This window comes from Lynx rufus, unplaced genomic scaffold (genome assembly GCF_022079265.1).
Source record: "Lynx rufus isolate CCGP_SWC_20201006 ecotype Redwood Valley unplaced genomic scaffold, mLynRuf1.p SCAF_27, whole genome shotgun sequence".
Classification (NCBI taxonomy): domain Eukaryota; kingdom Metazoa; phylum Chordata; class Mammalia; order Carnivora; family Felidae; genus Lynx; species Lynx rufus.
In genome coordinates, this window is record NW_025814842.1 from 462852 (window position 1) to 479473 (window position 16622).

At 57.5% G+C, this 16622-nt stretch overlaps 1 protein-coding gene across 2 annotated transcripts in view; it reads right to left on the bottom strand.

The window, feature by feature from the left end:
• PRKAR1B (protein kinase cAMP-dependent type I regulatory subunit beta) overlaps positions 1–13501 on the bottom strand; it is a 105684-nt gene extending 92183 nt beyond the window's left edge. For both annotated transcript variants that reach the window (XR_006964074.1, XM_047089386.1), the window contains exons 1-2: positions 13464–13501; positions 12239–12439 (exon numbers count right to left, since the gene is read on the bottom strand). Coding sequence is in view for 1 of the 2 variants with exons in the window: in XM_047089386.1 (XP_046945342.1) it covers positions 12239–12418 (180 nt within the window). In the remaining variant the exon portion in view is untranslated. The remainder of the gene's footprint in view (positions 1–12238; positions 12440–13463) is intronic.
• Between the last annotated feature and the right edge of the window lie 3121 nt (positions 13502–16622).

Consider the following 16622-nt stretch of genomic DNA (forward strand, 5'->3'; position numbering starts at 1 on the left):
GATTTTCCGGCACGAGAGGCAAAATGCGGCCTTGTGGCCTCAGAAGAGGACATTCTCTTCTGAATGTCGGGAGGCGGGATGTCGGGAGACTTTCTGGAACTGAGTAGACGCTGCTGAGAAGCCCACGTGCCTGGGACCCGGCAATGATGGAGTCATCCCCTCCACCCCATGCTCCCCCTCTCTGGCTGAGGACACAGCCTGCCGGTCCCTTTGAGAGGCCTCCTGGGGCAGCGGACCACGCCAGCCTGATTGCCCACGCTGGTCCTGAACACCCCGCAGGAGGAGGGGCTGCTTCCCCGGCGGTGGCCAAGTTGGCGTTTCTGGACCTCCCCCCAGGGGGACTGTCCCTTGCCTCCCTGTCCCCTCCGACTGAGGGAGAGCCGTGGTACTTGGGGACCTGCAGCGTCCGGGACAGGGGTCCATGGTGCCACCCCTGGACCAACCACAAGCCCCCTCCCAGGGCTGCAGCATCTCAGAGCACGAGGCAGGCCCCGAGGCCAGCCATCCCCACCTACAAGGCAAGGAAACCGAGGCCTGGAGAGTGCAAGGGGCATGTCCAGGGGCGCTCGACCTTCAGTGGCAAAGAGAGGAGAGAAAGGTGCAGTTTCAGCCATTTATTGAGCACTTTCGGAATACCAGCCCTCATACAGAGAAAAAGGCACGGTTTGTCACGGCAGGTTTCGATCTAATAGGAAAGACGGGTCCAAGTCTGACACAGAAACGGGCTGAGCCATGAAGGGCTGGATACAAGGGCTGTGCAGGCAAGGGGGCTCCTAGGCCACCCCTGGGAAGGAGGAGGCCGGGAGGGCTTCCTGGAGGAGGGGCCTTCTGAGCCCGCCCGGATGAGACAGGCCGAACCCAGGGGACACCGTGGGTGGCTGGGAGCTCAGCCCCCCACCTCCCCAGGTGCCCTCTCCGGACCTGTGGCAGATTTCCGTTTACACGGTCCCTTCTTTGTGCAGCCACCTTCCCAGATGTCCATTTTATTCATCCCCAGAGTCATCTCCTTTACCGTCTGCCGTCACCTCCTCCGTTTCCGTTTCATTAACTTCCGCTTTATCCTTGTTATTTCCACCGTGTGGCTCTGTCACTCACCCTCTTTCCAACCTCCCAGGCCACACACCGTAGCGGCTTCCATAGGCTCCCTCGAAAATTCAGAGGGCAGCTCTATTTGGAAACAGGACCTTTGTAGACACAGGTGAACATGAGGTCTTGGTGTCCTCGTAACAGGAGGACGATCTGGACACACGGCTCAGGGCAGATCTCACCGTGAAGACAGAGGCAGAGGCCGGGTGATGTGTCTGCACGTCAGGGGCTGAGAGCAACGTGAGGCCGGGACAGACCCGTGTCGGGACCACCAAGAGGAAGTGCCCGCTGCAGCTCTGAGCTTGGGCTCCCGGCCTCCCAGCCGTGGGGCAGAAAATTCCTGCTGCTCGCGGCCCCCCAGTCTGTGAGGATTTGCTCTGGTGCTATAGGAGTCGGAGACACATGGTTCAGTCATTCCTAATCTTAGTGTCCAGTGAAGCAATAATTTCCCCTCTAAAGACCAACTGGGGGGCGCCTGGGTGGCTCAGTCGGTTAAGTGTCCGACTTCAGCTCAGGTCACGATCTCACCGTCCGTGAGTTCAAGCCCCGCGTCGGGCTCTGGGCTGATGGCTCAGAGCCTGGAGCCTGCTTCCGATTCTGTGTCTCCCTCTCTCTCTGCCCCTCCCCCGTTCATGCTCTGTCTCTCTCGGTCTCAAAAATAAATAAACGTTAAAAAAAAAAAAAAAAAGACCAACTGGGATGCTTTAAATGTCACTTAATTCTAAATATCTCGTAATTTTTTACTATGACAATCTTCTTCCACAAATTACGCAAACGCTCATTACTGGTTTCCAAGCGTATGCGGAGGCTGGCTTCCTCCGTTTTCTCCCGGTTAAGCACTTTATTAATGAGAGTGAAACAACTTTATTGGGTTATGGTCAAACAATATGGTTTTTGAGTAAGAAAAAGATTTGACCTCATCGGGGGATGTACTTGATTGTAAAATTCTGATTTACACACCCCTTTCCAGGATCTCGTCAGTTGCCTGAGCACACACTGACGCGTCCCAGAAAGAACGTAAGTCAGTAAGGGCGCAGAGCCGACCTGGGGCCCTGACCAGCCGTGGCCCTGCTGCCTCGTGCAGTTGGGTGAAGGGCAGCGCGCACGCCCAGGGCGGCACAGCGGGGAAGTCCTGGGCTTCCTGATGTGCTCCCAGATCCGGCCCGGTACCTAGAACGGCACCTGCCACGTAGTTGGTGTTCAATAAACATCTGTCGACTAAGTGAGTAAGTGAATAAAACCTTTTTGGAGAACTGTCACCACAAATCGATGGGTACTTCTAGGCCCCATGAATCTATCTCTTAAAATATATCCAAAGGAAGCAATGAGAGGTGTCAGAAATATCTGTACTAGAATGTTCTCTGCAGCGTTTCAACAAATTTTTAATCCAGCTAGCAGCAAGAAATTGCTTGAATCAATTTAGAAATATCTACGTAAGGGGCGCCTGGGTGGCTCAGTCGGTTAAGCGGCCAACTTCAGCTCAGGTCATGATCTCGCGGTCTGTGAGTTCGAGCCCTGCCTCAGGCTCTGTGCTGACCGCTCAGAGCCTGGAGCCTGTTTCAGATTCTGTGTCTCCCTCTCTCTCTCTGCCCCTCCCCTGTTCATGCTCTGTCTCTCCCTGTCTCAAAAATAAATAAACGTTAAAAAAAATTTTTTTTAAATAATTTAGAAATATCTACGTAATAGAATACTCTGGCCTGTTATATCATGTTTTTAGTAACATTTAACGGTCACAGAGATGATCATGGGGCGCCTGGGTGGCTCAGTCGGTTGAGCGTCCAACTTCGGCTCAGGTCATGATCTCGCGGTTCATGAGTTCGAGCCCCGCGTCAGGCTCTGTGCTGACAGCTCAGAGCCTGGAGCCTGCTTCAGATTCTGTATCTCCCTCTCTCTCTGCCCCCTCCCTCGCACGCGCGCGCGCTCTCTCTCCCTCTCTCAAAAATAAATATTAAAAAACAAAAGCAGGAGTCAAAATTACATACAGTTAAGGGAATGAAAACACAAGCCACAAACTAGGAGAAAATACTCAAAAACGCACATCCGCTAAGGACTCGTGTCCAAAATGCTCGAGAAACCTCATAAGGTCAACAAGAAAGCAAACAACCCAGTTAACAGGCAGGAGATCTGAGCAGAAGCCGGGGGAGAACGCGTGTGGGAGGGCAGGCGCGCACGGGCACGTGCTCCACGTCGTGTGCCGTCAGGGAAACGGGGAGCAAGACAGCAAGGAGAGGCCGCCACCGCCTGTCAGAAGGGCCACGGCCCACAGCACGTCACCGCCGGGTGCTGGCGGGACGGGGAGCAGCGGGGACGCAGAATGCCGCGGCCGCTCCGAGAGGGACGCTGGTGTCTTACAAAACCGAGCACGGTCTCGCCGTGCGGTCCTGCAGTCACGTTCCAAGATGTGAGAACGTGCGTGCTCGCAGACCTGCACGCGGAGGTTTGCAGCGGCTTTATCCGTGATTACCGAACCCGGGCAGCAACCGGACGCCCTTCAGTGGCTGGTGGACAACCGTGCTCCATCCGGGCGGTGGGGTTTTACTCTGCCCCGGAAAGAAGGGAGCCGCGAAGCCAAGAACGACGCGGAGGCACCTTCGATCCAGGTTACTGCGTGAAGGAAGCCAGTCTGGAGAGGCCGCACCCTGGGTGATCCCAGCCGAGTGGCCTTCTGGGAAAGGCAGGGCCAGGGAGCTGGTTAAAGATCAAGGGTTCAGAGGGAAAGCGGGAGGCATGAACAGGTAGAGCTCGGAGTTTTTAGGGCAGCAGCACTAATCAAAATGATACTTTGACAGATATGTGACATCAGGTATCTGTCAGAAGCCACAGGACTGTGGGGCACAAGGAGTGACCCTGATATAAATTCCGGGCTTCAGTCGAGGGCGGCGGCTCTCACCAGCTGTAACACACTCCACTGACACAGCGGGACTAGTGGGGAGCCGCACGGAGCGGGGCGCGCGGGAACCCTGCGGCCCTAAAACTGCTCCCACAAGATAACACCTGTCCATTAAACAGGAGTACCACTTAAATAACAATAAAAAAACGAAACAGGAGTAAATCTAACCAAACACGTGAAGGAGCTGTGTATTAAAAATATAAAGGGGCGTCTGGTGGCTCAGTCAGTTGAGCGTCCAGCTCTCGATTTCAGCTCAGACCATGATCCCAGGGCCATGAGATCGAGCCCCACGTCAGGCTCTGCACTGAGTGTGGAGCTTGCTTGGGATTCTCTCTTTGCCCCTCTCCCCACTTGCACATACCCACTCTCTCTCTAAAATAAAAATAAATAAGTAAAAATTAAATAAATACAAGTTTTCCTTTCATTGACATTAGATATCAAAGACCTAGATAAACGGAGAGCTATTCTGGAAAGTTAGCTGCAGGGTAACTAGAAGATTCTAGATTGTGGTCTATTCTCCTTAAAAATAAATAAATAAAAGTTAAATAAATACAAGTTTTTCTTTCATTGACATTAGAAATCAAAGACCTAGATAAACGGAAAGCTATTCTGGAAAGTTAGCTGCAGGGTAACTAGAAGATTCTACATTGTGGTCTATTCTCCTTAGAAGTAAATAAATAAAAATTAAATAAATACAAGTTTTTCTTTCATTGACGTTAGAAATCAAAGACCTAGATAAACGAAGACCTATCCTGGAAAGTTAGCTGCAGGATAACTAGAAGATTCTAGAACTTGTTGTCTATTCTCCTTAAACTGATTTACGTATCAACGTGAACCCACTCAAAATCCCAAGAGAATTTTTTGGTCCATGTCACCAAGATCACGCTAAAACACGCCTAAAAAGGAAGAAGAACCGGGGTGGACAAAACAATTTTGAAAAAGAACAATGCAGGGGCGCCTGGTGGCTCAGTCGGTTGAGAATCCGACTCTTGAGTTTGGCTCAGGTCATGTCACAGTTGTGACACCGAGGCCCACATCAGGCTCTGCGCTAAGCAATGAGCACGGAGCCTGCTTGGGATTCGCTCTCTCTACCTCCCTCTGCCCCTTCCCCAAATCGTTCTCGCTCTCTCTCTCTCTTTCTCTCTCAAAATAAATAAATGAACGTTTAAAAAAAGAAGAAGAAGAAGAAGACAAAAAGAACAATGCAGGGAGGCTCATACTACCCGACTTCGATCTTCACGTAACGGCAGAATGATCCAGGGGCGCCAGGGGGCTCAGTCGGTTGAGTGTCCGACTTCAGCTCAGGTCATGAGTTCAGGGTTTATGAGTTCGAGCCCCACGTTGGGCCCCGTGCTGACACCTCGGAGCCTGAGCCTGCCTCAGATTCTGTCTCTCTCTCTCTCTCTCTGCCCCTTCCCTCTCTCTCTTTCAAAAATGAATAAAACATTAAAAAAAAAAAAAAAAAAAGAACGATCCAGAGACATGCCCCCAGCACATACGGCCAGCTGATGAGGTCAAAGGTCTGCCCAAATTCAGTGCAGAGTTCTTCACACAAACCTAAACACAAAAGCACAATCCACTAAAACAAATACCTTGAAAAACCAGACTTCAGAAGCCAGAACTTCACTCTGTGAAACACACTAGTGAGAAAACCAGGCAGACAGGCTGAGGACGGACTGGAAGGAGGTGTCTGCAAACCAGAACCTGACGCAGGACTTGCATCCATGCACAGAAGGGCACGACTTGAACACACGGAGTTTCCAAGCCCAACAGTAAGAGAAGGACCTGGTAAGAAAATGGACGAGGAAAAAAAAAAAAGAAAATAAAATGGACAAGAGCCATGAACAGGCACTTCAGTGAGGAGACAGGCCAAGGGCAAGTAAGGGCATAGGAAGAGCACGGGAAGACGCTCAGCGACACTGGTCATTAGGAAATGCAACAGTGGCCTGAAGGGCCACCCCATGCCCATTAGAATGGCTAGACTTTGAAACCTGATAACATCAAGTGCTGGCCACGTGAGGGCCAGGAGCCACCGCTGGTGGGAATGCAACCCGCCAAAGGATGAACACACTGTGCTCCGTCTACACAGCGGAGTGCAGTTCAGCAAAATAACTCAAACTCAGGACACTCACAAAACCTCGAGGAATCTCAGAGGCGCTTCGTTAAGTTAAAGAACCCAAACTCCTCGAAAGGCCACATGCCGCGCAGGACTCCACTGACGGAACATTCTTGAAAATGCAGAGCTTCGGACACTCCAGTGGTGCCAGGGGTTACAGGTGGGGGATGGTCTGACCAGCACGGGCAGAAAGAAATGGGCGGGGGGGGGGGGGGATGCAGACGAGAGAACAGCGGCACCTTAGGTCTGGGCCTCGGTTACGGTGGCAGGAACACTACGGTCAGAGCTCATGTGGTTGCACAGCACACAGCACGAGCTTCAGGGCATTTAAATTCAAGGAGAATTTTAACAGGTGAGCGGAGCGGGCTTACCCGTGCTGCCGTGGAGCGTCCCCTCGAGTGACCCGTCGGCGGGGACAGGCCAGGCTCAGGGCAGCGTGCCCACGTGCAGCTCAGCCCAGAAATCGCACCCACGTTGCCCAAAATGCGTAACATCCTCCCGAGAAATCTCAGGCAACAGAACCAACAGAGGTGGGCTCTGGGCGGCAGGGGCGGTGGGGGTGAGAGACTTTTAGCTTCCACACCTTTGACTGACTCTGTGCCATACGCACACATCACTTTTCTGGGCTGCCTCACTGGCACGTGCATCCAGTAGGGCGTCCTGCTCTGAGAAGCTGTCTTGTCCCCCGCCCGACGCGGGGCCTTAACTGACGGTACGGGTGCTGTCGCGGCCGCTCTCGTCCCTGGGCACGGCAGCAGTCACCTCGGAGCCCGGAAGGCCTGGCGGCTCTAAGTGCCGGGGAGCAAGCAGGTCGTGATTCCAGGCGACCCTGCCCCTCTGGGTCCCCCGGGTGTGCAACGAAGCAGTCCGTCCGTCTGGGCCTCTGTGCGCCACCAGAATGGCGCCGGTCACCGGGAAGCACGTGCTGAGCTTCCAAACTGAGCGACCAGAGACCCATCCCGTAGCCCAGCGCCCACCCACCGCCCTCAGGAGCGGGTGTCTGGGTGGGACGCCATTTACTGCTACAGATGTCTCCCAGGAGAGCTGCCCCTTCTGAGCTGGGTCCGCTCCTTCCAAAAGCAAAACGCGTGACTTGTTAGTTTTTACTAAAGACATAGCAGTGAGCCTGGCCGCTCGGACTGTGTCACCACCGCCGAACCGGTATCCGGCGGGGGGGGGGGGGGAGGGGGCAGGCACGGCAGGGAGGTATCGATGTCCACAGATGAGCACAAAACAACGGTCATAGAAGCCAATGTTGGCGAGGATCTGGGAATTCGGCACGAGCCACGCGTGTTAGGGAAACCACAAACTCATCTAATTCTGTGGAGTAAACCAGGAACGGGGCTCTAGAGCTGTAAAAACACGCAGACACACAGACCCCAGAGCACAGGCCCTGAATGCAGCACAAAGGCACAAAGGTGTTTTCTGAAGGAAAAAAGAAAAAAAAAAAAGAAAAACTGAAAACCATCAAACACGAAACAATGCAAACAAAGGCCACGACATCCACGTGATCTTATGGCCACAGATGCCATAACGGTGCTACTGAGACGAGCACGGAACATCAACGCATTTGACACCACTAAAATGGACACTTTAAAACGTTCAAGGGGGCGCCTTGGGGCCTCAGTCAGTTGAGCGTCCGACTTCGGCTCAGGTCACGATCTCATGACTCATGGGATCAAGCCCCGCGTCAGGCTCTGTGCTGACAGCTCGGAGCCTGGAGGCTGCTTCCGATTCTGTGTCTCCCTCTCTCTCTGTCCCTCCCCCACTCATGCTCTGTGTCCCTCTCTCTCTCTCTCTCTCTCTCTCGCTCTCAAAATTAAACATTAAAAAATGTTTAATACATTTTAAAAAATAATAAATAAAAATAAAATGGTCAACAGACTGAACTTGATATCACGTACGTTTTACTACAATAAAAGAACCCTAACAAAAAGTCAAACCAAAAGTGCACGTACGTGACAACGACCCACGTCTGCACGTGCACGTGTCTGCCGCACAGCGGGAACAGTCCTCGTGAAAACGCAGGGTTGGTACGTACGTGAACGGTAACAGGTGTATCTTTATGGAGGGAACTCTTGCTTACAGCGTCTAAACTCCATTCTGGAAAGAACGAACGACTTCATCGCCCACGATCTTCCGAAAGACAACATCTTGGAGAAGCTTCGGGGCCGTGTCGTCAGTGTATAAGGACCGTCTGGCCCCCTCAAGTCTGGACCTTAGAAGAACCACCTGCTTAAATGGCCCGCGATGAAGTCACTCACCGAGGCCCGAGGCCCGGCCAGGGCAGCGCCCCGAGAGCTGGGCCATCCTCGCCGCCCTGTGCCGGGCCTTTATTCGGGCCGCACAAACACGCTGCCCGCTCGTCACACGAGAAAACTCCCCCTCCGCGGGCGTCTGCCTGCTGTCCACTCACGGAGGCCTCTGCAGGGAGCAGGTGGCCTGGGACTCCGCCCCTCCCCCAGCCACGGGCAAAGAGCCTTCCTGCTCCCATATTAACGAACGCTGGCTGAGCGAGTGAGACTCCCGTGGGACCTCAGGACGCCCTCAGGCAGGGGTCTCAGATCTGGCACCAGGGACGGACTCCCTAGTAGAGTCACCCACACGTGAAAGCATGCACGTGGTGTCGGAGAACCCGCAAAATCCCCCCAGCACCCGAGCGCATCAGCTGTGGTGGAGAAGTGACAACAGGCCGCAGCCGGGCCCTGAGGCACCGGCTTCTGTCCGCAACGTCTGTCACACACCTCGGAGCTCGTCTGGCGCTGCCTTTGACAAAGACGTGAAGGCTGGTCACCCGCTCTTCCCGTTACCAGTGGCTCGCGGTCGCCCGCAGCCTAAGCAAAGCAGCCCTTTGCAGCCGGACTGCAACCCCCCAGGGCACAGCTGTCGGGTTCCCAACCCCAGGACCTTAGACCGTAAGCTCATCTGCAGACAGGGTCTTTGTGGATGTGATCGTTAAAATGAGGTCACGGGGTGGGCCCTCAGGCAAGGTGACGTGTCCCCAGGGAAAGAGAGAAGGCCGTGTGAGGGTGGATGCAGGTCGGGATGGGAGCACGGCAGGCTGACCCTGGGGGAGGCGTCTGGGGCAGGCCGGGCCCGCGCCCGCAGCCTCCGGGACCGAGTGTGGCCGCCTGGCCTGCGGTGCTTTGACCCGGCGGCCCCGGCAGGCTGACGTGGTGGCTACGGTGACCATGACTTGGCGAGGATACGAATCCCTCGTTGTCAAGTAGCAGGAAAGTGCTCAGTCTCCTCCCCTGACTGTGATAGGCCACCCTCCTCTTCCAGAGCCCGGTCCTCACCTGTCACCTCCTAGGGAAAGTATGATCAGAGCACCTTCCCGCCCCCTGCCCTTTGCCGGCCACCCCCCACCCCCAACGCGAGCTCACGGCCTCCTGACGACTCGCGCTGTCGCCACTCTCCCGCCCTGCCCGTCTGCTCCCACTGTCCCCTTCTTGCCAGGTGGCACCGCCATTCACTCAGGTCCACGCCAAAGCCTCTTGCCCCGCTCCTACGTCCGCTCTGCCGGCCAGCCCTGGGCACTGAGCCACAACTGACAGCCGTGTTGCCTCCCCTCCGCCCCCCGCTAGATGCTCAACCATCTCCGGCCATCGCCGCACGTCCCCTGGGGGCCAACCGTCCCCGGTGGAGAACCTCCTCTCCATCGCACGCCGATGCCCGTCAGCCACACCTCCGCGACACGTCGCCTGGCGGGCACCACTTGGGAGCAACCCCAGCAAATGACTGCAGCCCTGACAGTGAGGGTCTGAGGCAAGGGGGGAGGCCACAGGGACAGGCACGTCACCTGCGGGTGGGCCTGGTGGCCAACACTCACACCCACGGCACCGCTCCACAACCGTGACCTCAAGAGGAAGCAAAGTGGATGAGGGCCACAGGACTGTTGCACATCAACTGGGAACGACAGCCTTTCAAATGAAAACTGCCCAAGCCGGCTACGATGGGCAGACCCACAGCCAAACTCTGTCAGCGGTGGGCACGTGAGCTGCCACGACAAGGCCACAGCCACCCAACGGGGCCTCCTCCACCCAACAAAGCCGTAGCCGCTCGACAATGCCATCTGGAATTTCCATAATCCCATTTCCAAAAACTGCACTCAACAAACAATGCCACACACAGGGGGAAAAGGCCACGTACAGATGTGTTGGTGTGGCATTGTTTTCAACTTTGAAGAAAAACCACAAACAACTCAGTTGTCTCGTCACGAGGGACAGTGTTGAGAAAACTTCAACATAGGGTCACACACCCAGCCGAGTGAGGTCCGTGAAAAGCACAAGTACGCGATATAAAGTGGCATCTATGACACGATAGAGTGGGGAGAGGGGGCAACTGGGTGGAGGGGGGCCACGTATGACTGTTACTCCTTCTTTCTGTTTCTGAACCTTTCAAACTTTCTTTAAAAGGTATGCATTACTTGGGGCACCTGGGTGGCTCAGTCAATCGAGCGTACGACTTCGGCTCAGGTCATGACCTCACAGTCCGTGAGTTTGAGCCTCGAGTCTGGCTCTGTGCTGACGGCTCAGAGCCTGAAGCCTCGCTTCCGACTGATTCCGAGTCTCCCTCCGCCGCTCGCACTGTGTCTTTCTCTCAAAAATAAACGTTAAAAAAAAATTGTTTTAAAGGTAGGCCTTACTCGAAAATGTTTAACAGGTTGTTTTAATCTTCTTAAGTTTGTTTATTTTCAGAGAGAGAGAGGACAAGAGTGGGACAGGAGCGGACGGGAGGAGAGAGAGTCCCAAGCAGGCTCCATGCTCTCGGCACAGAACCTGACGAGGGGCCAGAACCCACGAACAGTGAGATCGTGACCTGAGATCAAGAGTCAGATGACTGAGCCACCCAGGTGCCACTAACAGACTGTTTTAAAGGAAAGAAAGGAATTCCTTTGGGTCGGGGCTAAGGGTCACAGGAGGCCCCGGGGGGGGGGGGGGGTGACTCAGAGAGGCTTAAGAGCAAACCTGAGCTTCCTCAGGTCATGATGTCACCGTTCATGAGTTCGAGCCCTGCATGGGGCTCTGCATGGACAGTGTGGAGCCTGCTTGGGATTCGCCTCTCCTTCTCTCTCTACCCCTGCCTGGTTTGCTCACTCTCTCTCCCCCCTCTCAAAAAATAAACATTTTAAAAAATTAAAAAAAAAAAACCAGACCTGAGTCTGACCCCAGGGTTCTATCCACCCTGTGAGACTAGGGCAGGGACAGTTAAGTTAGGTTGTGAGCAAGGGGCCCAGAGGAGGACCCTCAGGTGCCCCCCGGAGAGGGTTCAGGGTGGGAAGCCAGAGGAAGGAGCCCGCCACGGAAGGGCAGGTCGCCAAGGGGCTCGGGAACCCCCTCCCGCTCCGAGCCCGTCCTCCCACCGATGGACCAGGAAGAGGTGAGGGAGACCGTTCATGGAGGAATGAGCCAGGGGGTGGCAGGGTCGCTCCTCAGAAGAGAGGCGTGGGTCGTGTGCACTTCCCCACGCTGCATGCGCCTAAGGGGCGTTTCCCTCTGCGGGCGCCCACCTCCTCCCAGAGGCAGACTGCTACAGAATCAAGTGTCACATGCGCTTCAGACCTACGTCCTTTCATCCCAAATGTCAACGCACCCATAACGACACCCGGTCCCCGTCTCTGTCCCCCTACTTGAAAACTCAGTGGGCCCCGAAGGGGCCCCTGGGGGCTCAGTCGGTTGAGCGTCCGACTTCGGCTCAGGTCATGACCTCACGGTTCCTGGCTTCGAGCCGCGCGTCGGGCTCCGTGCTGACAGCTCGGAGCCTGGAGCCTGCTTCGGATCCTGCGTCTCCCTCTCCCTCTGCCCCTCTCCCACTTGGGCTCCCGTGCGCCTTCTCTCTCTCTCTCTCTCTCTCTCTCCCCCAAAAATAAATAAACGTGAAAAAAGAAAACTGTGAGTGGGCCCCGTAGGCCATCTTCCCAGTCAGTTCTCCCCAAGGCGCTGTGCCTGGCAGACCCCGAACCGCTGGGAGGGCAGGGGGGCAGGGAGGTGGTGGCTGGGACCTCGCAGCAGGAGAATGAATCAGGTGAGGTCAGCCTCCCGGGCTGGGCCCTGGAAGAGCCGCGGGGCACTCTCCTGAGCTCGAGCTCCAGCAGGTGGGCCCAGCACCCCTGTGCGGGGAGGGGGACACCGGGCGGCACTGACCTTCTCCAGCTTCTCGAAGTGCTCCCGCAGGAACCTCATGGGCCTGTCCGGCTTGGACACACACAGGTGCACGATGCAGTCCTTCAGGACCTGCTGAACACCATGCTTCTGCACATACAGCTCGCACCCCTTCAGGCTCTCATCCTCCTCCGCCGCCGGGCAAGAGGACGGGGACGCCATGGTGGCCCCACTTCTGGCCTCCTGGGGAAGAAAACCCAGGCCACTGTACACATGCATCTGAAAGGCACCTGGGGTGTGTCGATGTCAAATCCAACAACCCCACGACGCGCAGACGTGGCCCCCCCCCCACCCGTCACAGGTCTTCCTTTTCAGGGGCTGGATGAGTCGTCAACACAAAGCCTTACCGCGAAGATCTTTGTGGGCATGGGGGAGGCTCAACCAGATTTTGTAGATGAGCAAACCCCTGGTCTCCGGGAAACCTGAAGGCGGAAAGTGGGGGCCCTGGGAACCTGAGTGGCGACCATCCCTCCCCCCTTTGTAGGGACAGCTGTGTGAACCGAGGAAATGAAGGGGTGCTGCTACGGGGTCGAGGAGCCTGCTTTGCAGGAACAGAAAGAAAACAAGGAAAACAGTTGAAAGCCAGCTGAGGGGCCTTCTGGAAGGATGGAACATGGGGAACAATGGCAGGGCCGCGCAGTTCTCAGCCCGGCGCTGGGGGCTAAGCCACAATGACAGGTCAGGAACTGGGGCTGCACAGCTCCCGCCAGCCGCCCCCCCCCAGCCTCGCGGGGACCCCAGGAAGGTGCCAAGGCTGCGCACCCCCCCACAGGCCCCTCGCGCCCCCTCCCCCGCCTCTGCGCCCCAGGCCCTCCTCCAAGCCCTGCGCGCCCCCCGGTCCCTGCGCCCCTTCCCCAGGCCCCACCTCCTCGGGCCCCTGCATCCCCTCCCCAGGCCCCGCGCCCCTCCCCCCACCTCTGCGCCCCCCGCCCCTTCTCCAAGCCCCGCGCTCCCCCACCCCGTCCCTGTGCCCCTTCCCCAGGCCCCACCTCCTCGGGCCCCCGCACCCCTTCCCCAGGCCCGGCGCCCCCGCCCTGAGCCCCCAGCCCGCGCGCCCCTCTCGACGGCGCGACGGGCCCAGGTGCGGCCAAGGGGGCGGGGGCTCCCCAGGCCCACATTTCCCGGGGCCCCGCGGCCGGCCCAGCCCACCCCTCAGCCCGCGCAGGCCGGAGGGGCCCTACGCAGACCCCGTCGCAGCCCCGCGTACCTGCCTGCGCGGCGCCCGAAGCCCGAGGCGGCTGCGCGCGGACGCGGGGACGGCGGGCGAGCGGGTCCCCGCACTGCAGCGGCGCCGCCCTCCGCCCGCCCCCGCGCCGCGCCGACCCGCCCCCGGCTCCCGGCCGGCCCCCTCCCCCCTCGCCCGCCCCCCACCTCGTCTACTTCCGGCACCGCGGCGTGCCTCCCTCTGCCCGACCGCAGGCCTCTCCGCGCGGGTGTCCCCTCGCCCCTAGCTTACCTCTGCACCCCCCCTCCTCCCTCCCCGCCTTGGCCAAGCCCGGGAGGGCCTCGAGTTGGACAAACCCACGGCCGGCCAGGACCACCGCCCTCCGCCGCCCACCGCCCACACCTCCTCACCCCCCTCCCCTGCACCCTGGTTGGCTGCAGCTGAGGCGGCATCAGGGTCACGGCCGGGCCCCCCACTGCTCACACCTGGCGTGTTTCTGCTACACAGCCTGCAGCGTACTGGTTCCAGCAAGTGCACCCATTCTCGGGGTCGAGGGCCCCAAGTCAGGGCCAGAAGAGGGGGCCAGATGGGCCCAGACGTAGAGGTGAGCCGATTTCCTTCAGATGTCCCAGTGGGAAATCAGGGGGTCATCCTAATTTCTTCCCACCACCCTCCGGTGTCCACGAGGTTACCGAGCCCTGCAGAGCCCCCCCCCCCCATGACTTCCTAATCTGTAAGCCCAGACCTGCAGAAAACGGAACTGTCCTTATTTTCCTGTTGCCCAAACCACGCTTTGCCCCCATTCTGGCAGGGTGGGGGCAGAAACTCATCTCAGTCTGCTGGGGGACCCCACCCTTGCCACAGAGTGGTCCAGATACCAGGAGAAGGGACAGGGAACCCAGGCCTTGAAGGGACAGAAGATATTTGTGCACCTCTCCCACACTCTCCTGTGCACAGTCACCTGTCCTCCGCTCACCTGTCCTCCCTGCTCACCTGTCCTCAGCACATCACAGCAAGGCCGGCCTCACCCGGTGCGCTCCCCCAGGAGGGCTGACGCTGGCCCCACTTTCTCTTGCCTACGTGAAGGTAAAGGAACAGGTCACACTCAGGTGGAGAAGCTAGGAGCTCCTTTCCGCTTCCCCAGCGCCTGCCCTCAACGTGGGGGGAGGTCAGGGGTCAGCTGGGCAGCCAACTGGACAATCAGTAGCCAATGCGCTTACGTGAGGACAGCGGGAATGTCCCTCGCAGAGCTGGGGTGTGAAAGCATGAGCACCCACAATGCTGACAGTCACGGGTAGGTCACCTCCCCCCGGGCAGTGATAAATCCTGGCTTCTTGTAGGGTGTCCAAGAGCCCCCGCCTTCCACGGGAACAAACGGCTGGTATCAGGTGGCCCATTCACAAGCCCCGTAAATAGTGCTCGTCTGAGAATGTCCCCTCCACCCACAGGGAGGCCCCCCGCTACATGCTCAGCCCTACTGTGTTCCCCAGCAGAGGTTATCGACAATCTGAGCTCTGGGGGAGGGGGGGGTATTTACCCCTAGAACCTGGGTGACCAAGCCTTGCAAAGACCCGACTTCAGAGCCACGTTCTTTCCCGAGCACCACCCCTGGGTCTGTCAGCTCCACTCTCCCGCCAAGATTCAACCACCGGAGTGTTTCTCCTGCAGGAACACTTCCCTGCACGGAGGTGGGCACCTGTGGGGGCAACGTGGACTCCCCTCGTGGGACTATGTGAATCTGCCTGCTTGATGCTGAGAGCTCAAATAGGCACGGTGCTGTTTGTTCCCTCCTTTATTCAGTCTGCGGGGCAGAGACACAAACATGCTCTGGGTGCAGAAGGGAAAATGACTCGTTCGACCCTGGCCTCTGGAGACGTGGCGGGGCACCGTGGTCTGACTTCCCCACAGGCACCGTGTCCTGGGCAGCGTGCAGAAGCCTCGAGGGCGGAGGATGTGGCTGACTGCTACTGACCTGCTCGCTGGGGGACAGCCGGGTGCCAGAGCCTTCCTGGAGCGGCCCTTACACCTCAAACGGGTGGACGTTACTCGAGTGCAGCTTTTAGGTGAGGAGCTGGGACGGAGGCCAGCAGGCAGCAGGGGCCAGTGACCGTGACCCCCAGTGGTTATTGTTCCTAGGGCCACAGCAGTTCCTCGGGGAGGGCTCTAAGTCCCACCCTGAGCACACACAGGCAGGGGCCCTGTAGGGATGCAGAAGACGGGCCACAGGGGGAGAGGAGGCGGGAAGCATCCCCCAAATCCTGTCCTTCTGAAGAAGCTGCATTCGGTGAGAGAGATTCCTTGGGAAGGAGGCAGCAGGAGAACGTTGCAAGAACAATGTTAACCAGTTTTCAGCTTTATTTTTCATGTTTATTTAGTTTTTTTTTTATTTAAAAAAAATTTTTTTTTTCAACATTTATTTTTGGGACAGAGAGAGACAGAGCATGAACGGGGGAGGGGCAGAGAGAGAGGGAGACACAGAATCGGAAACAGGCTCCAGGCTCCGAGCCATCAGCCCAGAGCCCGACGCGGGGCTCGAACTCACGGACCGCGAGATCGTGACCTGGCTGAAGTCGGACGCTTAACCGACTGCGCCACCCAGGCGCCCCGATGTTTATTTAGTTTTGAGAGAGAGCACGAGCTGGGGAGGGGCAGAGAGAGGGGGAGACACAGAATGCGAAGCGGGCTCCAGGCTCCGAGCCGTCAGCACAGAGTTCGATGTGGGGCTCAAACCCGTGAATGGTGAGATCGTGACCTGAGCCAAAGTTGGACGCTCAACCAACTGGGCCACCCAGGCGCTCCTTGATTTTTCAGCTTTTAAATGGCTCGTGAGGTGGGTCTGGGATGCACAACTTCCTACCAGTTTTCTCACATGTCTGTGAAGTCTGATCACCCACGCTCCCTGGGGTGGCCCTGCTGTGTGACAGCCCACGCTTGGAAGCCGACACGCCGTGGGGCCTCCGGTGAGAACACAGACCACAGACCCCAGGCCCACAGGGCCACGGGATAATCGGGTGTGTTGTTCAGTCAGTGCGTTTGCGGGGACTCTTTCCGTGGACAGCTGAGTCCCGGGCAGGGGGTGGGGGCCAGGGAGAAGCAGCCCAGCCTCACGTCCGGGTGGGTGCTGGACGAGAACGCAGCTACAGAAATGCCACAGACAGAACGTTTGCGGCCCCCCAAACTCCTGTTCAAATCCTGACCCCC